The following is a 23,214-nucleotide window of genomic DNA, read 5'->3' on the forward strand; positions in this document are numbered from 1 at the left end:
TGGACCAAAGCAACAGCATCCTTCTCTGCCTGCATTTGGTAAATTGCCACCAAAGTTTTCTCGTAATTGTAAAAATACCCCTTAGGCTGCAACTGTGGGTGATTCCTACCTTCATGCTGATCAAAAGAAAGAGAGCCTCATTTTTAGGTAAGAGTTCCACTTTTGCCTTCAGAATTTTGACTTCCTGGAAGGGTCTAGTTGCTCAGTGGGTATTTTGTTGGCTGTTAGTTTTTCTTGCTATCTGCAGTGGGAAGGCTCAGGGAGTCCTACGCTTCAGATAGTGATTTAGAACGTAACAGGGGACCCCTGGGGCTTGGTGTCATTATGAGCTAAGGGAGGACATGGAGCAATGTCAGATGGAGTGGATTCATTAGAATAAATTGCGTGTTGAATTTCCATAGCAGCTTGGAGATGGATGTATTACTCTGCTGTCATGAAAGATTATCCTTTAATTGTTTTATATGCAAGTTCGAAGTGAACATCAGGGCAGAGCACTTGATTTATGAGCCACTTTTTCTTTAGCCCTGAATTCAGTGTGTCAGTTCCTGAAAGGAGGGGCCACCTGTACCCCAGAGCCTGGCACAAAATACGTGCTCAATAAATACTTACTTAGCCTCATGGAAACAAATACTCATGATGGTGAAATCCACCACTAAGAATTTTCATATAATCTTTTTGTGTTTGATTATATCAGTTGTCCTTATTTATATTTTTTAGATCATGGGATTCTTCAGAATAGAATGAAAGCCAAGGCCTCCCTTAATAGAGTCTACACTGATTGCCATATTTAGGAGTGTGGACTTGGTTCCACAGGCAATGCAAGAGCTATTAAATGAGGAGCTATTAAATGGCTTTGAGGAAGGGAGTGACAAGGTGGTTTAGGATGATGACTCTACTCCTGTGATTTTGGTACTGGGAGTGGTTCTAGAGGAACAGAATCTTAAGGATGAATTTACTGAATTGGTTCTGGAGCTTCTGGAATCAGTTCTCTAATCTGGTTAGATTTAGACACTATTGACTCTATTTCCTGTAGTAAAGAGAGCACTTCCTGTTCACACCATGATGTGGCAATAGGGATACACAAGATATCATCATTGGATACTCCTATTCAAATACTTACAAGAGGCAAGGATCTAGGTGAGCATTTTTGTCAAACTAACTGCTGTCAAAGTAACGAGTATGAGATTGACTGGTTGCTCCTAATATCATTGACAAAGTGGGAAAAGAAATTAATGAACTGAGGACTCGAATTCCCAGCACAAGCACTGCATAAATGACCCAAAATCTTCTATGTCTGCCCTGAAGGACACCTTTATCTCCTGAGATTGCTGACAACCAAACCCAGTATCTCATCCTCTGAGTGGCTGAATTACAGTGCAGGTTGAATTCCCAGCCTCACAGCATGTCAACTGTTAAAGTAAAGGCATTGATAGGGAAGAAATAGGATCCTGGAAGTTGGCATGGGGATGTGTGGGAAGACCCTGATGCAGCTGGGGACACTGAACTCCTAAATTTTGATCAGTTCTCTTCGCCAATAGAAGCAGGCCCTCCACTCGTCTTGAGGGGGTTAACCCTGCGTTGATGAGGAAGCTGTAATGGCCTCCCCTTAAGGCACCTGCCTTGCAAGACATTGTTGATTCTCCTCAGGACCCCCACCCCTCTTTTCTTCTGGACTTATAACTAAACTCAAGTCCCTGCAGGTCCCTAAAAGTGAGGGTCAAAATGTGACCCATGAGGAGTTCTGCTACACTGCAAAAGAACTACTTGGTTTTTCTAATTTACACAGAAGTTCAGGGAATATGTGTGGGAATGGATATTAGGGGGGTGGGGTAATGGTGGAAGGAACATAAATTTGAATTGGGCCACATTAATTGATATGGACTTGATAAACAGAGATTTCTGCATTTAATGTTGAAGCTCGGGGAGTTAGAAAGGGCTCTACTAGTTTGGTTGGTTGGTTGGCTGAAACATGGACCAAAAGTTGGCCCACAGTAAATGAACTCGAATGCCAGACCTGCCTTGGTTTAATGTAGAGGAAGAGATTCAAAGGCTTAGGGAGATTGGAATGTTAGAGTGAATTTGCCATTTAAAACCTACTCACCTGCCTTGGGGGGTTACACAGGACACACCTTTCACCATGACTATGAGAAATAAATTTGTGAGGGGACCCCCAGCATCCTTGAAGAGCTCTGTGATCACTCTTAAATGTAAGCCAGACCTCACAGTGGGGACTTCAGTCACTGCAGTGACAAACCTAAATGCAGAGTAATTGGACCCTGGGTGGCAGGGGCCAAGTGACAGTACTTGACCAAAGTCAAGGTGGGCGTGATTACTGTAATGGACAGCAGAGTCAAAGCAGTACCTGACTCTAAGAGACTGTGGTAGTCCCAGAAGTGAAATACATAGGAAGCCTACTAAATTTTTATTTGATCTGTATGAGCAGAAAAATTCCAGGTCAAGTGAACAAAAGTCTAACCTGTCTCATAAAAACAGTCACTGCCCCTCAATTGATTTCCAGATTTGAGCCAGTTTATAGACCCAAAATCCATGAGTGAAGGGGAGGCTGGGTCCCCTTGAGGAAGGATCCCAGGACACTGCCAAAAATTTATACTGGTTCATTTTTCTTCCAGTCTTCCCCAAGGGACCTTTGGCTTTTTACCAGCGTGACTGCGCGTTGGAGAAAAGGAAATAATCAGACCTTTTGAGGATTACCAGACACTGGATCTGGACTGGCACTAATTCCAGGAGATTCAAAACCACTGTGTTCTATCAGTCAGATTAGGGACTAATGGAGGCCAGGTGATCAATGGAGTTTTGGCTCAGGCCCATCTCACAGAGGGCCCAGTAGGTCCCCAAATCCACCCTGTGGTTATTTCCCCAGTTCTGGAGTGCTTAACTGGAGTAGACATATTTAGCAACTGGCAAAATCCCCACATTGACGAAAAATGGATTGTCAGGGAGAGAGACTAAAGTGGGAGATCTGACAGAAGTTTACTGGAGTACTCCAAGGGAGAAATATGCAATTCCTGGACTAGTACATAGAGGAAACAGTAGAAGCTGTTTGAGTGTTTTGAAAAATTGAGATTTTTTTATATAGAGCTTCAAAATATTTCCACTATAAGCACCTTTTTTTTCTTATTTAATATATGCAAGAAAGAAAACCGATGACTTATGCAAAGAAGACAACCCTTCCTAACTTCAAGAGATTGACATTTTTACACAGCTGGCTGTGTTTATTGCAATAAAATCAGTGAATTCATAGTCAGAGGGTTGACTATGACAAAGCTGATGAGTAAATTCAATTTTCTGTGACAAACATAAAGGAAGAAAAACAATTTCCTATACAACCAACCAACCCATCAGCTAACCAAGCAACCAAAAAACCAGCATCGTAATTTCAAGATTAAAAGTTATTTCACAATTAACCCTTGGGTTAATTGTAAGAAAAATCTTGCAAGGAGACCTTCTTGAAACAAAACCCTCAGTTTTATGATGCGGGCTACATGTTAAGTATGGCTTTAGCTTTGAGTGAGGCATTTTTCCCATTTGTCTACAGCTGTTTTTTTTTTGTGCCTTTCAACTTAGTCCTACGTCGAAGGATAGAGCCTACCTCAGTCTGAAAGCATTTGTGTCAAAAACCAACTATCAACCACTTATTCGAACTTATGGATCCTGGATTTCTACTCTGATTTTCATCAAGATTGAATCTAAGCTATTTGGATCTCTATGTGTGTAGGTTTTAGTTTTACATGGAGTAAATAGCATTGTCTGGAAAAAGAGGGGGAGGGGAGGGGGAGGGGGAGAGGAGTACTTAGCTCTCAGGGCTGTTGGGAGAATTGAATGAGATCACCCTTCTAACTGTCCAGCTCAGGGTCTGCACACAGTATGTCCTCAGTTAATACTCATTCTGCTCTTCTGATCCATCTGACCCATCTGTTGGATCTTCTGATCCAACAACCTGATGATGTTCAGCTTCTAACTTGTTTGAACTTTCATTGTAGTGAAGATGTCTCAGTACATTCTGTCTACACTTTTTGCAGAACGTCTTTGGCCATGAGACCTTCAAAGACTTGAAGGTTTTTTGTTTTTGCTTTTGTTTTTCTCCACAGTTGTAAGCACACTCCTTGAGACCTAAATAAAAGATGTTTGGTAACTAATGATTTATTAATTTGGGGAATACAAATGTGCTAGTTACTTATTTATATGTATTCCCCTATATTTGTCCCCACCATGGAAAACTTTAGTGAATTAGAAAAAGCTCATAGGGCTGTTAATCCACATATTTGAAAATATAATCTTCAGACCATGGAAAATACAGCAGGAATGAATGGGAGAAATCCTTAAGTAAACTGTTATATTTACTGTGAATGGAGGGGAAGTTGCAGGGTTGGGCATGTCTCCAGATATTGCAGAATATCCCCTGGAGGGACAAAGTCACCTCCAGTTGAGAACCACTGCTCCAGGTGAGGGCTTCTCCCCTCTATCTGCCCATTTGAGTCACCTGAGGGACTGTTAAAAAAAAAAACAGGCCCTGGGACTTCCCTGATGGTCCAGTGGTTAAGACTCCTCACTCCCAATGCAGGGGGCCCGGGTTCAATCCCTGGTCAGGGAACTAGAGCCCGAATGCTGCAACTAAAGATCCCGCATGCTGCAATGAAGATCCTGCACAAGGCAACGAAGATCCCATGTGCTGCAACTAAGACCCAGCTCAGCCAAATAAATAAATAAATATTATTTAAAAAACAAAAACCAAAACAAAAACAGGCCTTGCTGTAGAATAATGCTGTCAGGGACTCTGTGAGTGAGGTATGGCATAGGCATTTTTTCACAGCTGCCTGGTGATTCTGTTGTGCAGCCGGGCTAGAAAACTAGGTAGTTTACACAGCGACTCAGGGTTATTAGGAGCTACTGAGTTGTCAGGGTTTTTTTATTGTGCTACCTAGGAATTCTCCCCAGACGGCTTCCTTCTTGAGTTTGTGGTGATGGATGGGATATTTGCATACACCTTGACCAGTGTAAGGAAAATGGGGCTGTACCCAAAAATCTTGTTTACATTTGCAAACAAGATTATCAATGGATTTTGATATCCAAGAGATTATCAATGATTTTCATAGATACTCACATTTGATCTTGAAGTGAAACTGTGAGGTGGTCAGAGCGGTAATCCCAAGTTTATAGGATGAAGGAAGTGCTGCTCAAAGACCGTAAGTGATGCATATGGTTCCTAAGGTAGTTTTCTTGTCTTGCGTTGTCACTCATTGCCACTCGTGTTCACTGTGGGTTACTTTATAGTAATGAGGTTGGAAGGTTTATTTTTTCATGTACGGATTTCTTCATAAAAAGCAAAGAACTAATGCTTAAGGGTTCATTATTTACCAGGACTGGTACAACCTGTTACCTTTCTTTTAAATTAAAATCAAATTATAATAATTATATTACTACCACCACCAAAAATTACAGTTTGATAAACTCTTTTATACTAAGCATTTTATATATGACATTTCTGATCCTTATAACAACCTGCAAGGGAAGCATTATTTTCACTGTTCTACAAATGAGAAAACTTAGTCTCTAAGAGGTTAATGTAACTTGTCAAAACTAGTTAGTGATGGCTCTAGTAGTTGAAACCAGTTATGTCTGCCTGCAAAGTCTACTGCTGCTCCTTTACCTTGCTGTCCCATCTATGGAAGATGTCTCTAGGTGACCGTTACATAAGTAACCTTGAGCAACCTTTACACTAAATGCATGACTCTGATAAGATACAGTTGCCAAGTAGGCACTGGGCCTCCATCAGAGTGCTAGAGTCAGTTACAGCTTATCTCTGTAGGTGAGAGTATGACGTAGTCCACGTCCCAGCCAGCTGGACCAGAAAGGCCAGGTGCCGATTTCACCAGGGACTTGCAGTGATCTGAGGCATAGATTGTGAGCCCAGAATAGGCTGTCATATTGCTGAAGAGCAACACTGCCATCCACCCGTGAAAAGGGTCCCAAGGAATGCTCCATCACCTTTTTAGACCAGAGCAGCAGAGGCACAAAGGACTTCCCTACCCTCCTTCTGCCAGGAACCACATCAGACAATGGAACACTCTTGTCCAATGTGGAGTTCATGACTATACAGCTATCATGGCCCTTTGCAGGCCAGCAGGTGTAAAATCTCTCTGTATTTATAACCCTTGTGCAGCACAAGCCCAGATGAGTTGGGTTTTTCTTTGGAAAGGATTGATTTCGTTTCCAGAGAAGTCTCAGATATTAGCAGGGCAGGGAGTAGGGAAGGGAGAGTCAGATAGATGGTCTTGGAAATGTAATAGCCTTTGACATGCCCCCTGGGGTCCACTGAACAGATTGAATGTGAGCACTCTTTTCTCCGTTCAGACGGGCCCAGGCTGCTAAAATGTGCAAAGTGAGCATCATCTGTTTCAACACCGGAGATTTTGCTGACTCAGAGGCATATATCAGTCTCCACTGGGGACGTGCAGCAAATAGCCTAAAGAAGTCGCATCCTTTCCTTGGCCTCTCTGCCTCACCTCTCCTTGGGTCCTAGAAAGGAAAGTCTTATCCTTCGAAGGAGATGTAACGACAGATTATAAGGCATAAGCCATTACTTACAACATTATAGAATCGTCTAATATTAGAAGTGAAAGGGATAAAGGAGAACTCCTAACATGCCTTTCATTTCTAACTGGAGGAAACTGAGCCCCAAGGAGGAAGCGAGTTCTTCAAGGTCACAAGCTCTGAGAGCAGGACCTGGGCCCCCGACAACTGGCACAGAGGTCTTTCCTCTACACAGAGTTGCCTTGCCTTTTGCTCTTAAGGAATGACTATGTAAATCAATCAGATGATCTTTCATCTGTATGCTTTCTTTTTTAGGAGGCGATATGTGTCTAGGATGTATTCAACTGCCGGTAACGATGACTTTGAATCATGAAGATGTTTATTCTTTACTTATCAAGAATTCTTAAAGTAGGTGGTTCCAGGGTTGGGTCAATGGCTTACTGATGTCAGGACATTAGGCAAGGACATTCTTCTGGCCTTTCCGTCATGGTCGTAAGCTGACCACCGTAGCTCTATGCTCTACATCCTCCCATGATGGCTTTCCAAGCAGGAAGTGAGAGCGATGGTGGCAAGAAAGTGCCTCTTCTGCAATGTTCTCTCTTTTATTGCACAAAAACATTGCCTAGTAGCCTTTGACAGACATCCCTGTATGTCTTATTGCTCTCCCTCAATTAAGAGCTGGATTCAGAGGACCATCTTAAGTTAACTATGCTTCATCCCCTAGGGGTGTGTGTATGTGTGTGTGTGTGTGTGTGTGTGTGTGTGTGTGTGTGTGTGTATTTCTCTGAACACATTTTAATACCTAACAAAACCACGCTTCCTTTAACAAGGAAGAAGAGGGAAAAAGTCCTGTTGGGAATGTGACCAACAGAGTCTACCATATGTATAAACACTTTAAAGGTGGACAGTCTGACTTAATATTTTGGCTCTATCACTAACTACCTCTACCATCTTAGACAAGTCACTTAGCCTCCCTGAACTTTGGTTTCATTATCTATAAGATGAAGATATTATTAGTACCTACCTCACAGAACTATTGTGAGGGGTGATAAGATAGTGTACATCAAGGGCTCATCAAAGTGCCCAATAAGGACCCAATAAATATGATCTTGCTTTGTATATATATATTTTTTATCTTATTGAATAACTCTTTAAGGAATCAATTATTTATTGAGTGGCTCATTGATGAATGACATACAAGTGCCTCCCTCATGGAAGTAACGTTTTAGGGGGAAACAGACAATAAATGAGATGATTCTACCACCCCCCCCACACCTTCCTAAACTCCATTCTTCCATTGGCAGGAGCAGGGGGTGATCCAGAACTCAGGGTGCTCTAGGTAGGTCCTTCAATACTTCTTTTCCCCCTAATACTACCAACCGTGCTACCAAAATTGGTTTTGAGACCTTCGGGAGCATGTTTACACCCTTTGTCACTGTACGTGTTGGTCACCATGAGAGGTCCATGTCTCCCAAGATGTTCATTATCACCCAGACTTTCATTCCCCTATGGAACTGTGCATCCTTTTATTCCCCCTATCTCATCTCCCACCTCTTCCCTTAATGTCATTTGCCTTTTTGCTACAACTGAAATGTATTCTCCTCTGAGGATGTTACTTAGCCCTGCAGTCTTAGTGGGTGGCTGTTTCCTTTTTCATATTCCACACCCCTGTACCATTGCTCCTCCTGGCTCCCCCATGACATTTCCAGACCATTCTCCCTTCCTCCTCCTTAAAACATTCCTCATTTGCATCTCCTGTCCTCAGAGGGTATCACCTAGCATGCATCCTTGTTGCAGTCATCTACTGGCCCCCTGTGTCATGCCCCCTCATTCCTTGAGGAATTTAGTGCCAGGTTTACTGTCACTATTTCCATTATAATTCTTGGTGATTTCAGTAAGCACTTTCCAATATCCTAGTTTCTTTCCTTAAAGTCTTCTGCAATGATATCCCCCCTTTCTAATCACCTACTGTCCTGGTCTTACCCTAGGTCTTATTGTTATCAATTACTCCAACCCCTCCACAATCCCAATGTCAAGTACCCCTTCTTCTGTCTTTCTAGCTCACTCTATCCAGTCTTCCAGCTCCCACAATTGTTCAACCTCATGAGACCTACAGCCTTTTGGTCTGTCACTCACCACGCTTTTGTCCTCATCCCATTCTTCACTGAACTTAAATTCTGCGAGCCAGAATCATAACCGCCATCAACTTCCTTGTGCCTCTCTTTTTTGTCATGTCCCTCAGCTCTGGTTACACCTCACTCTTCATCAGTCTGTCCCTGTACCCTGTAGGTGAACCTGGCTGGTGAGATACACACCATGTTGTCCACTGGTCTCACTTTAAATTTATTGTCAATAACCTCAAGGGCACCCTTGTGCTGCCAGCCATCATCCTTCATTCCCCTGAATTATTCACTTTCCCAGTCTCCTTGATGACAATTTCATGCCTCATCCTCTGTTTTCCAGTTCCCAGCGCCTCCTCCCCATCTTTAACCTCAGCATAATGAACTCAGTTCCTCTTTCACTGAGAAAACAGAAGCAACCAGAAAAGAACTCCCACAGTGCCTACCTCCACACTTACGTTCCTAACTGCCCCTGGGCTTACATCTTATTCCTGTTGCTGTGGAGGAGCTACGAGGCTCACCTGTCTACTCTCAGGCTAGATTCTCATCCACTCTCACTTCCCCAGGGTACCACTTTCATAATTCTCACCTTCCTCTCCCTCATCTATTTTTCTGTCTATCTCGAGTCATTCCCATCAGCACACAAACATGATACAGTTTCTCTAATCCTGACTTCACACACATCTCTTCTGTTTTCAGTAAAACTCACTAAATCCAAGTCCTCACTTTCCATTTTTGCTCAATTTTGAGCAGAATTTAGTCCCCAACACTTCAGAAAACTGTTCTTGTCTATATCACTAGTGACCCCCACTTGGTCAATCGAGTGGTCCAATCTCAGTCCTCCACATTCCGGACCTGTCAGCAGCAACTGTAAGAGTTCAGCCCTCCCGCCTCCTTGAAACACTTTTTTTATTGGATGTCTAGGCTACCCCTGCCTCCAGTCTCCCTGCTGTTCCACTGGCCACTCCTTCTCATTCTCCATTGCTGGTTTCTCTTCATCTTCCTGACCCTTAAACATTGGAACATTTCAGTACTCAGCCAAGGAAGCTCCTCTCTATTGCCACTCACTTCTTTGGAGAGCTGATGCAATCTCTGCTTTACATACCATCTATTCTCTTGACTCTACCTTTAAAATACAACCAGAATCCAGCCACTTCTTACCATTTCCACTGCCACCAATCACTCCACTCCAAGCTGTCAGTGTCACCCACTTGGGATATAATGGCCTTCTAACTGGGCTTTGTGATTCCACCTGTCAGAGGGAGACACCACTATGGATGGTGTGGATGAGTGGTCATGGAAGCTTTGGAAGGAGCCAGCCATGCAAAGATCTGAACAGAGAGCATGCCAGATGGAGAAACAAGCAATGTGAAGACAGACAGGAAAGAGCATAGAACATCACTATCCAGGGGGTACTCAATACCTGATACAAAGGTAAAGAGAAAATTCAGAGTAATTGTCATAGGAATAAAAAAATTGAGATCTGACCCACGAGATACATTTTATTTCAACAAAAGTGTGAATACCCACTTTCCTAACATACTAATATTAAAACCTGTGCCGATCTCTGTCACATAGGGTTTGCAAACAATGGATGAAAATAATTGTTTTGTTAGTAGAGTGTTTTAAAAAGCAAGGAATTTTATTTAGAAATCAGATTTCCGGCTCTTTTTGAAACTCTAGGAATAGAGTGTATATTCGATAACACAACAACTGGCTGAAGTTAAGTATGGCTGCTCCCTTTAGATGGGCCCGTATTCCACCATTCCTACCATTCCCCATTAAATATGCCTGCTCAACTTCACTCATTTGCATTTACTGCTTGGCCCCTGTAGGCATCTGATTTTGAAATCCTTGGGCTAAGAGGTGAAAAGATTTCATCAGTTTGGATATTTGAGAGGACTCACAAGACTCCTCTGAGTATAGTCACATAGGCTCTTATTTAAAGGGAGAAAGAGAGAAAGAGATTGTAGGCAAGAACTGGACATTCAAAAGACATCCAGGCACACTCCCCAAGGTCCTTCTTATTCTCATATGGGCTTGTCTCCAGATAAAACCACCAAGATCTGTGCAAGAAATCTTTACTTTAGGAGACCTCAAGGCAGAAGTTCCCAGAGAGATTTTCTTGTCCCTCTGATTCTGTGGTAGAGCCAGGTTGACTAACCAGTTATGACACTGAAAACCATGAGTAAACAAATTGTCTCTAGGGATTACCAGGGGAGTTTCAGACTTTAAACAGCACATCACAAATCTCATTACCCTTATCTTAGCCATGAGTCAGAGCCAGATGTCTAGGTGTCCCAGAGAGAAAGACAGATCTTTTCCAGTCTGGCTTTAAATCAACTCTATGCTAATATAGAAGATAATGTTCTTTGAAGACAAGGTAGCCTGTTCAGAGTCTTTGTACCAAAAGGCATCCAAGTTTTGTAAGGTCGTGAGTTTGACCTCTGCCAATAACCAGCCTCATCACCTTCTGATCCCTGTGTGAGGCTCAGTCCTGCTGTCCCCATCCAACCATTCCTTTACCACCCCCAACCATCTGCTTATTCTAAGATAGCAAAGCTTGGCCCCCACCCTCTTTCTAGTCATCAGCTTGTCAGAGTTCTTGCTGTGGCCGTTCTCTGGCCCCTGCCCTGCTCTACCACTTCACTTGTTTCCACCTATTTATTTCTGTTATATTGTGAGTGTTTTTGAAACCAGAGGACTGGGCTGGACTTATTTAATCTCTATGCCCCTTTCCCACACTTGCTGATACATAGAGAAGGGGGCTGAGCAAATTTCCTTGTAAAGATTTTGGTTTCCATTCTTGATTTTATGTCAACTACTCCTGTCTCAGCTACTAACTCTGAGCCATACCCTGCAATTAATTAGCACTACCGTGATTCTCCTGGACTGGTCCTAGATGTCATCAGATACATGGTTCCATCCTCTAGAAGTGACCACAATGGCAGCCTCAACTTGGGCTTTAGTGGAATGGTTGAGGGACTGCCGAGGCTCACTGGGTAATGGTCATATCTGAGATGCCCACGGTGTCCAGGAGAGCTATCAGAGATGTCACACCTCTACTGGTTTTAGTCCAGGTGACACCTCTTCTTACGGGCACTGAGAGGTACCAAAAGGAAATCTCTGCTTTTCTAAGATGGCTCTAGTGTGGTGGTATGTGGACAAGGCAATTTCAGGGTTCTCACAACATCCTCAAGGAATATTTCTTAGTGCCTCTTCTTATCAAGAGGCACTCTTCTTGATAAGAAGAGGCACTAAGAAATATTCCTTGAGGATGTTGTGAGAACAACATCCTGAGAGAAGATTAAGGGACATGACAGATACCCCTTTGCCCCAGGGCTAGCCCGGGGCAGAAACCTCACTAGTGTCCTGAAAGTTTTCTGTTACAGTTGCTTCCACGATGGCTGTAGGCCTATCTTCTACTCACCGAAGACATGGCTAGAGATCTGGGGTCTGGGTATACTTACAGGCTCACTGCTTGGCTCAGAATATTGCCTTGTGGCTTGAGCTTGGTTATGCGTCACCTGGGTTGATAAAGTCTCTGGGCTGCCTTGCAGGGTCTTTAATTTCCTTTAAGTATTGCTGGAGAAAGAACCTCTTCCCGGTTTAAGACCCTATCCTTACACCATGTTGCTGAAGCAAGTGGCTCTGTCTCTGATTCCCCGATCCATCTGCAGACCCCTACCTCTGGATCTATTGGCCACATGCCAAACCTAGACCTTCCAGGACGGATGATTCTGCTCTTCCATAGCATTGTGGCTTCTCTCGAGCTGAAGAACCAAGCATGAGTGAATGTATTGCATCCTCAGGCAGAGTGACAAATACCTCCAACCCTGGTGTCCTTGAATAGTATTAGTGCACCTTTTCTCATGAGCTACTCCATAATTTGGGGCATTGATGAATCACCCAACTGTAAACGTGGATTTCTTCTATCAGATATTAGAACAATTTACTCAGATATTTCAATAATTGTGGTCAGAGAGGAAAGCTCCTAACCTCATCTATTAAATGAAAACAATACTTCCCTCACAGGGTTGGAATGACAAATTAAAATTATTTTATATATCACCTAGCATAGTATCTAACACATGGTAGGGTCTTAAAAGATGCTAATTCCTTTGTCCCTTCCTTTCTCTTCTCCACACTTGTTTCCAAATATCTTATGTGACCTTTTGGAGAGCTCCAACTTTCAGTAGACTGGGAAAGTTAACCTACTTCCAAAGATTCATTCACTTGAGTTTATCGGACACATAAAGTACTAGAAGAGTCCAATACAGTGACTGCCAGGTTGGTTTCCACTAGACATACTGTTAAAACCAAACCTTTTCTGTGCTAAATGCTTTAGACCCAAAAGGAAGTATTTACTTATCCCAGAAGTTTCCAAGCATCCAGATGTTATATAAACAAAGCACTTGGCCAAACTACCCAAGGCATCTGATTTCATAGGGGTATGCAGATAGATAACCTGATGTTCTTCCATGACTTAGTACCAAAGTGAGACTTCTCCCAGGGGTTCACTTATGTGTTCAACCTTTATCGCGTTTACCACGTGATAAAGCAGTAAACTTTATAGATCTGTGACTCCCAGACCCTAGTCCAAGAGAACATTACCCTTCAAGAAAGTATATTTGGATGAATAATAAAGAAGTGGAATAGAAATGGTTCCATCTGGAGATGCTGATTTTTATTCTTGCAAGGCACATGCATGCAGTCAAATAAATACTGGAGTGGCTGCAGAAAAAGGGAGCTCAGAAGTTTCCTAGGATATTAATGCATTTAATTTCTATGGATTCAAGTGAAAAAAATGTGAGAAATGCTTTCTTTGTCCTTGGTTAATTGCTAGATAAAGAAGATTATCCTGCAGGAGGCTCTTCTTTCCCATCACATATAAGCCAGCACATTCTGATTGTCTATCTCCTCAACGTGCTGCCCCTGGTGCTGCGGGTGTATTCTGTCTGTGTGAAGAGCATCTCTAGAGATGGCAAGAGGTTTGTGTTACATACCAGCTCTCTGGAAGGAAATTCAACGCTGGGTCTCAAGAAACCCTTTGACCTCATGATTTCATTTCTAGGAATCAATTCTGAGCAAATAACTAGCAACGCAGACAAGGACATATGCACAAAGATGTTCTTTGCTGAGTTACTTATCAGTGGAAAAAATAGGTTATGGAACTTCCAAGACAGAATGGTCTCCACCATGTAATTGTATGTGTACAAATACAAAGAATAAAGTACGCTAATAACAGCTGTCTTTGAGTGGTGGTATGATAGTTTTGACTTTACCTTTTATACATTTTTAATGTATTTTTCAGAGTTTTCTACAGTGGGTGTGAATTATTTTAATATTATTTTGTTTATTTCTTGAAAAAATATTAATGGAGTGCTTACAAGGTGTCATTCTCTGTGCTGGGTGCTAGAGACACAGTGGGAACTCCACTCGGACAGAACTGACAGGTCCCCTCCTCCCCCTCCTCTGGGACATGGCAGTCAAAGGCATCTGACAAACGTTGAGCCAATAAATACATAATAGCAAATAGACATATGTTATGTGAAGAATGGTAGTATGGTGCCGAAAGACAAGCAGAGATGACAGAATTTCATATGGAACAGGACAGGAGTCAGAAAACTATGGACTACAGGTCTGTGGCCTACAGTAAGTCCCCTACATACGAACGTTCAAGTTCTCGAACGTGTGTGAAGTTACAGCTTGCCCTCCATCTCCTGTTGCTGACGATCCTTCAGCTCTACCATCTCCCACCTCCTCCCCCTCCTCCAGTCAGTAACTCTTCTTGCCTGTTCACTCGATGCCAGCCCCTCGATGACAGCTGTTGTACTGTACTACTGTACTTTTCAAGGCACTGTACTATAAGATTAAAAATGTTTTCTTTATTTTCTGTGTTTGTTTTTTATGAATTATTTGTGTGAAAAGTATTACTATAAACCTATTACAGTACAGTACTTTATAGCTGATTGTGTGAGTTGGGTACCTAGGCTAACTTTGTTGGACTTATGAACAAATTGGACTTACAAACACGCTTTTGGAATGGAACTTGTTTGTATGGAGGAGACTTACCGTATTTTTGTTTTACATTTTTAAAGGATTATAAAGAAAAAAGGAAGAAGGATATGTCACAGAGACCACAAGACTTCTGCAGAGTAAATTATTTGCAAGTAAAATATTTATTCTCTGGCCCTTTACAGAAAAAGTTTGTTGAGTCCTAGTTTGGGACATCAGGGGTGCCTCTCTCAGGAGATGACATTTAATCTGGGAACTTAAGAAACAGAAGAGTTAGGGGAAAAAAGTGCCCCCCCCCCCGCCACCAAAGTCTTGTTAGAAGAAACTTGAAAAAACTTTAGTCCAAAAAAGCTTTTTGTTGGAAGTTGGCTTCCTTTTCAGGTAAAGATAGAGGGAGGTACATTTAAAGGGAATAAATAAATAAGTTTTTAAAAAAAACTCCTATAAGTAAGTTTCTTAGGCTTGTCTTGATCCTCTTTTCTCAAATTCTAATATATGGTTGATTTGATTTTAAAATACCACCAACTTATTGTCATTTTTCCAATCCTGTGGCTTTCTCAGGTACCAGCCCATTCTAAGCTGCATTGCTCATAACAACAGTAGCAACTTTGATCAGTTATGTATTTACTTTCGAGCCAAGCATCCTGCTACGTACTTTCAACCCAATGTCCTACGTAATCCTAACAACTCTGCAAGATACTCACTAGTATGTGAATTTTACAAAGAAGGAGCAATGATCAGAGAAGCTGAGTGGGGTGCCCATGGTCATGCTGCTAGTAACCCATGGAACCAGGACTGTGACCACAACCAGCTCAAGTCTTGTGTCTCAAGACTGGGCTCTTCCTTTTATGGGCACCTATCAGTGTGGGTTCCTCCCTCTTTTCCATTTTATTTGTGGTGTTACCACCAGTTGAAAGCCCTTCTCACCCCACCACATCCCCCTCCTTTCACCTCCATGCCCCTGCTCTGCAAGTAGCAGAGTGCTTTTGCTACCAAACTTCACTGTCCAAGGCAAAAGAGGAACTAGATAGAACAAGAAGAGCTTTTCAAAATGCTGTCGTAGGGGGTCAGAATATGTGGCCTCCAAATGGGCCACTTTGATATAAGCATTATTTTGAGCTGAAGACAGTTGAGAAAGAGCAGACTTAAAAAAAAAAAAAAGCTCTCTGCCCTACCCCACATTTGCCTAAAAGCAGGCTTAGACTCTAAATCATGGTTTTTAACTACCTCAAAAACCTTGGTGTTATTAGGGGGGACATTGCCTCAAGATGCCACTGAGCTTGTTGAATAGCATTGAAGGAGGGTAGACTTCCTAGCTTTCTAACTAGTCCCTTATCAGCTTCATGCTAAAGTAATTTTCCTTGGATAGGCTCATCTTTCTTCCATTCTTCCTTTTCATGGTGTCCCAAAACAGTACAAGGGAGGAAAATCTTTTTCCCTCTATCCTCCTAGGTTTGGTGGCTGGGGACCCTTTGAATTAAACTGACAAAAGACAGATTAACAAGAGAAAAACAAACAGACTTTATTGCCATGCACAGTGCATGTACTTGTGAGTAACTCTAAGGATGGTTAGAATCTGGGCTTAGATAGCATCTTCACAAAGAACAATACATTTGTAGAGAAGTGACAAGACAAACTAACAGGGTTTTAGGCTTCCTAGAGTGGCAAACTGTGGGAAGGTAAATCAATCTGTGGGGCAAACTAATATAGAGTTGCCTTAGTGAGGTTTGTTATGTAGATTCCTCTTTGTGCAGCACTATGTTGATAAGAGTCTCTGGTGATTTAGAGTCTAAGCCTGCTTTTAGGCAAATGTGAGGGACGGCAGAGCTTTATTTTGGGGTCTGCTCTTTCTAACTGTCTTCAGCTCAAAATAATCCTTATATCAAAGGGGCACATTTGGAGGCCGCATATTCTGATCCCCCTACGACAGCATTTTGAGAAGCCCTTCTTGTTCTTTCTAGTTCTTCCTTTGCCTTGGACAGTGAGGTTTGGTAGCAAAAGCACCCGGCCTGGAGCTAGGAGACCAGAGTGTAGTGCCAGCCGATCCCGGGCCAGCAGAGAGCTTCCGAGAGAGTCCCTGACCTTCTCTGATGTTCAGTCTCCTCATCCAGTACAGCTAAGGGATTGAACTCAATGTCTAATCTCTAAGATTCATCCATTTGCTTATGTGTCTGGATCAGTCAGGATGTAGTCAGGAGACAGAAATCATGGCAATTATTGGAACAGAGAGAATTTAATGTAAAAAATTATTAACTGGGTAAGTGAAATGTTTGTAAAAAGTATACTGAGGTAGTGAAGGCAAGGAGCAGCTGCACCCTTAGGACCTGGGGGAATAAATTAGAATTATGATAACTTAGAAGCTCAGGGAAAGGGGGCCCTATGGAGCCAGCTCAGATCTCTGGAGAGAGGGCCCAGGCTGGCTGGTGCTGCTCTGGAAGGGGAGGGGAGGGGAGGCGGGATGTGTCTGGTTCTGCTTTTTGGATTCAGCTGCTGCTGCTGTGGAAGGGAATTGCTGCGGCCAGAGAGAAAAAGTGTTGCGCAGGTGAAACGACAGGAGCAAAAAGCAGAGGCCCCCTCCTTGAAGCCTCTCTCTAGTGCCCCCTACTGGCAGGGCCTAGCAGGGAGCAGCCTGCAAAGTACTTGTATTAGTTTGTGGACAAACTAGGGGCTAGAAGGATGGCTTTGGAGCTGAGAGATAACAGCTCAATAACTGGCACAATGTTCACTGCTGGGATTGCAGACTGGTGGCCCAGAAGCCACTTAGGGCCACATCTGATCCATAAACATGTCTTGTGTGACTATCACGAAAGTTTAATCAAGCATCTGTGTCTGGGTTTGTTTTTTTAGTCTGACAATCTTCTTCCTCAGAAATTCCACAGAATTTCATCCTTCATGATTTATACTTTTTAGAAACAAACAAATGGGAAGGCAGCTTGGAGATTAGCTATCTCAATGATCAGTTTACAGATGTGAAGGTCAGGCCCTTACAGGGTGAGAGGATTTTCTCCCAAATTACACAACCAGTGAATGAGATCTTTGGGTTCCAAAGTCAGGATTCTTACCACTTCCCCTCCCTGTCTTGTCCTGAAGCTGGGTGTGCTCTAGCCTCTTGCCACTCAGAGTATGGTCTGTGGACCAGCAGCACAAGTCTTGCTAGAAATGTGGACTCTCAGGCCCCAACTCAGACCTACCAAACTGGAGAATCAGAATCTGATTTTAAAAAGATACCTCCATGATTTTTGTACATAGTGAAATTCGAGAAGTGCTGAAGATAGCTTTATTGAAGTAAGAAAAAAATAGAACATTTATTGGACGCTAGTGTTTTTCTCTGGGGTGGGACCAGGGTATGGGGCGTGCAGATTGGTTCTTAGCAAATGTCCTGACCATTCCTCTGATTCTTATCTTCTCTTCCCCCCAATTTGTAGGCCCACATATAGGCATGCAAACACCACATGTGCACGCACTCATACATGTGCATGCATGTGCTCCCTCTCTCTCTCTCTCTCTCTCTCACACACACACACATACATACATGCACACACAACTTCTGAGCCATTTATGATCTGGCCTCTGTCCTAACCTCCAGCCCCAATCCCTCACCAGGTGTCCCACGAGTACTGTGTTCTACTCACACTGAACTACTTGCAGGTAGTTGCCCAAACACATCAGTTGTTCTTTCAGCCTCCCTGTCTTTGCACGTGCTGTCTGCTGCTGCCTACGATACACCCCCGTCACCAAGATGGAGACCTGGCTGACTTCTATGTGTCCTTCAACAACAGCTCAATGTCTTTCTCTTGGAAGCCTTCCCATGTTGCGTGAGGTGTATCCAGGCTGTGCTCCTCCTCTGTGATTTTAAAATACCTGACATATACCTTTATTGGAGCACTGTTTCTCACCAGGAGATAATCACGGATTTTGTGGTTTATCTCCTTGAATGGAAAGAACCATGCCCCACTGAGCAGGCCATCCTGGGGACGAGCCAATGAAGAAAGAATGAACTGATGCAGAGCTACGAAGTCTGACCAATGCTTATCCATAAAGAGCAGTGAAATATAGTAGTTGAAGCAGGGACTATGAGGTCAGAAGTACTGGTCCCAAGTCTTGATATTTCCATCAGTTGTTGACACGGGGGAGCTACTTTATCTCTCTGTGGATCAGTTTCCTCCTGTATAAAATAAGGATAATAACAGTATCTCCCTCACTGGATTGTTGTAAACATGAGAGGGGATCAACAATGCCTGTGAAATGCTTATCACAGAGCCTGTCTAGTGGCTAGTACTCACCCCATGTTTGCCGTTTTGCTGCTATTATATGATATATTAGGCTCCTTAAGTTTGTTCGGCACTTACTGTCCCATTATTTATTGCTGTATAACTCAGTGGCTTAAAGCAACCATAGCATCTATTTTGCTCATGGAGCTGCAATTTGGGTGGGACTTCCCTCCTCCCTCCCTTTTCCCCCTTCTTCCTTCTTCGCTTTCAATATATATATTTTTTTATTCCAAATGTTTACTGACCAAGTATCATGAGAGAAACACAAGTTTTCTGTTGGCTGAATGGGATGTTGGAAATTCTTGGCGGGGAGTTGCACTAAACTGAGGCCAAAAAATGTTGGAAGCCTAACAGACCTAACTGGAGAAAAAAGTTCCCTCTCTGCTCTGGTCTAGAAGTCTGAATTACCAAGTATAAGGAATTGTGTGAAACTCCAGTGTGAACTGGACTGGCGGTGAGCTCCCAGGGGTCTAACTGGGAGTGGGGAGGAAGGGCAGGGCATCTCAGATGTGGGGCTCTTGGCCGTGGTCAAGGTGTTAGGTGGGTTGTCTAAGTCTGAGGAAGTAGAACCCAGTTCTTTCCTGGGGAAAGCCTGGGTGGACACACACAGGGTTTGGGACTTTTCCAATTGGTTGGGGCATCAGATGCTGGTAGGAAACTAGCATGGGGACCAAACACAAAGCCAGTCTTGCAAACTAGAACCACTTGGTGAGAATAATAGGGAAGCTACAGCCTGAGGCTCACCCAAGCACCTGACCGAATTCATTCTTGCTGGAGATAGGTCATGATGGTTTTAAGACACCCTCATCAGTGAGTAAGGCAATCCCACTTAACACCTGATGGCTAAGAACCGGGCAGGATTAAGTCTGCTGGGAACCAGATGCTGAAAGCCCTTGGCCAGTCAGGGCTGGATCAGGCAGATAAACTCACAGTCTAACAGGAAGACTAACCCAGACGTTATTACAGTACAGCATGACCCAGGTCTGAGTTGGGTTTGCAAGTCTTGACTCATTTTCTCAAACACAAGTGTCAGTGACCTAATACAGTGGGAAATTGCTCACTGCATTTCCTGAGCTATGGGCTGAGAAACTGGTAAAATTGTAATGGAGAGAAACCTTGTGTCTAGGAGCACAGGTCCAGCAATTTCCCCGAGACATCCCCATGTTTGACTCCCTGCAGATCTTTGCCAAAATGTCCCATTTCCCTGAGGGCTTCCTGAACCATCTTATTTAGAACTGTCACCTCCCACCCTGACTCTCCTTTTCTCTATAACACTTATCAGCATCCCACTTACTGTATCTTTTACTCATTTATAATCTCTTTTCCCCAACTAGAATGTAAGTGCCATGAAGGCAGGGATTTTCATGTGTTTGTACCCTGCTGTGTCCCCATTAACAAAAATAGCACTTACCTAATAAGAGGCGTTTAATGAATGCTTATAGACTCAGGCATATTTCATGAAGTGACATATACGGAAAAGAAAAAGGAAATAACATATTTCATGACTTTGAGTGATGTAGAGGTGAAAAGTTACAATTCACATGAGGGAAGGGAATCCTAGTTAGTGAAAACCATTGACAACACCAAAGTTATCATTTCTTTTCATCTCATGGAATAAAAATAATAAAAGAAGGAAATCTGCCACTGGGAAGATAAAGCAGAGCATAGTTGAATTGCTCCTTTTGGGGACCTACCTGCCAGTTGATTAACCAGCTAATGAAGCTCTTTGCTTTACGTGGGCCCTTCCCAGCACACATCTGCATACATAAAGCATCCGCAGGTCAGGAGAAGCTTCCTTTCTGTGAAAGACAAATGATGTTCTTCGTTTGATTTACAGTCAAGGCTGAGCAAAAGAACACTTACCTAATTTGTATTCAGTATTTCCACTGCATGAAAGACATTCTCCAAAATTTGCTTCTTGGGTTTAGTAAATGATGTACTAGCACAGTCGTTGATAATTAGTAAGTACTCAATATTTAGTAGGAAAGAATTATCCATGTGCTTCGGGAGATTTGCCACCTCTATGAGGATGCTTGCTGGCTTCATTGGAATTCCATAAATGTGTGTACAACACTGTATTTAAATGATATCATAAATTAACTGATTCTATTACAAGGCACATAGTAGTTACATGTGTTGAAGAAAGGATAGCTCATTGCTACTCTCGTCCACATTCCCCTAAGACATCTGAACGTTGGCTGTGGCTTGGAAAAGGTCCTTCTTGGGTGTTTAATAAAATAAGCTGTCTTGTTGGGAATTGCTGTTTTCACTTGCACCGTGTTTTTCCTTCCCATTGCTCCCCATACCTGCTTGGCCACAATTTTCCCTGGAAAATTTCTCTAAACATAACCCCACAAGGACTTTTGTAGCACCAACACTTTTTCTTTTTTTAAATTTTTATTTATTTATTTATTTTTGGCTGTGTTGGGTCTTCGTTTCTGTGCGAGGGCTTTCTCTAGTTGTGGCGAGCAGGGGCCACTCTTCAACGTGGTGCGCGGGCCTCTCACTGTTGCGGCCTCTCTTATTGCAGAGCACAAGCTCCAGACGCGCAGGCTCAGTAGTTGTGGCTCACAGGCCCAGTTCCTCCGCGGCATGTGAGATCTTTCCAGACCAGGGCTCGAACCCGTGTCCCCTGCATTGGCAGGCAGATTCTCAACCACTGCGCCACGAGGGAAGCCCACCAACTGTTTTTTTGCTTAAAAATAAAATGACAGAATTTCCCTCATCTGAAGATTATGCATCTGAAAAAGGATACATCAAACTCAGCTATGGTTGATCTATTTTAGTATGTATACATACATGTAAACCTGGTGAGACTATTATTTTTTGAATACCATTCCTAAGAAGTCACATTTGTCCAACATTTCTAATTGGCCACCAACATCTGTCACATTCCACCTTTTATGTCTGTGACACAGAATTTCTAGGATGCATTAAAATGGGCATCAGATTTTCTAAAATGTTGCATGGTCTCTAATCGCTTGTATTCTCTCTCCACCCTCTCCTCTCTCTTTCTCTTCCTCACAGGGCTGATAGTCTACCTAGGAATGATGGGGGGAGCCTTCATCCTGGGGGGCCTGGCTGATAAGCTGGGGAGGAAGCGAGTTCTCAGCATGTCCCTGGCCGTCAACGCCTCCTTCGCCTCCCTCTCTTCCTTCGTACAGGGATATGGAGCCTTCCTCTTCTGCAGACTCATCTCAGGCATAGGGTGCGTAATTACAGAGGTTCAGCTGGACCTCCCCCCACACCAACCCTAGGACCAGTGGTCCATCCATCCTGATACCCTGACTCTGAGTAGTACCTCCAGAAAACTTTGAACTGAGTTTTTGTTTGACTTCCAAGATACTGTGTTAAAGTTGAACCTTAGAAAGGGGTTAGGTTGTAAAGTCAGTCATAAGGTCAAAATAATCTGACACTGCCTTGGCCGGTCTTTCGAATTCACTGGGTTATTTCACCACTGAGCCTAAGGGTGGGACAAGGCAATTGGGTTCCTGCTATGACCATTTTTAGTGTCTGACTTGGTTCTTACTTTCTGGCATTTTCTCTCTGCAGTATTGGGGGTTCTCTGCCCATTGTTTTTGCCTATTTTTCTGAATTCTTGTCCCGGGAGAAACGAGGAGAGCATCTCAGTTGGTTAGGCATCTTCTGGATGACTGGAGGCATCTATGCATCTGCCATGGCCTGGAGCATCATTCCACACTATGGTGAGTGCACTGGCTTAAAAGAACCCAGGGGCCCTTGTTACTATGACACCTGCATCCGAACAACATTCCCTGTCCTCAGCCTTATTCCCACACTCACTCACAGTTCCTGTGTATGACCTTGATCTTTCTAAAGAAATTCTAACACTGGAGACACATGGCTAATTTCAGTACACATGTCTTCCCGGAAATAATACAGTCTACCCTCCCTCACTTCCTCCCTCCTTCTCTCCTTTCCTTCCTTTTCTTTGAAAGGACTTCAACCTTCATCTCCTCCACCCCTCCTCCTCACAGCAAGTTAGGCTCAGTAACCCCATTTTATAGATGTTGTAACAGAAGCCAAGAAGTTGGTGACTTGGTCAAATTGATGACTTGGCCTTGGCCTGACCTTGGATCATGATGCCCCCTCCCCCTCAGTGTGGTGCTCTCATATACCTTCCATTTTAGTGCCTGCTGTCACTCTTTCAGCTGCAAACGTGGAGCAGCCCTTACAGACAAGGTCTTGGTTTCAGCTGAGACAATTTTATTATCTTGGATAATTGCAAAAACTGG

The 23,214-nt window shown here is 43.2% G+C and overlaps 1 protein-coding gene across 1 annotated transcript in view; it reads left to right on the forward strand.

The window, feature by feature from the left end:
• Nucleotides 1–23,214, forward strand: part of SV2B (synaptic vesicle glycoprotein 2B) — a 204,363-nt gene that overhangs the window by 134,289 nt on the left and 46,860 nt on the right. Inside the window, exons 4-5 of the mRNA XM_079911967.1 lie at nucleotides 21,989–22,169; nucleotides 22,514–22,665. Of these exons, the coding sequence (XP_079768093.1) occupies nucleotides 21,989–22,169; nucleotides 22,514–22,665 (333 nt within the window). The remainder of the gene's footprint in view (nucleotides 1–21,988; nucleotides 22,170–22,513; nucleotides 22,666–23,214) is intronic.

This window comes from Stenella coeruleoalba, assembly GCF_951394435.1.
Source record: "Stenella coeruleoalba genome assembly, chromosome: 2".
Lineage (NCBI taxonomy): Eukaryota > Metazoa > Chordata > Mammalia > Artiodactyla > Delphinidae > Stenella > Stenella coeruleoalba.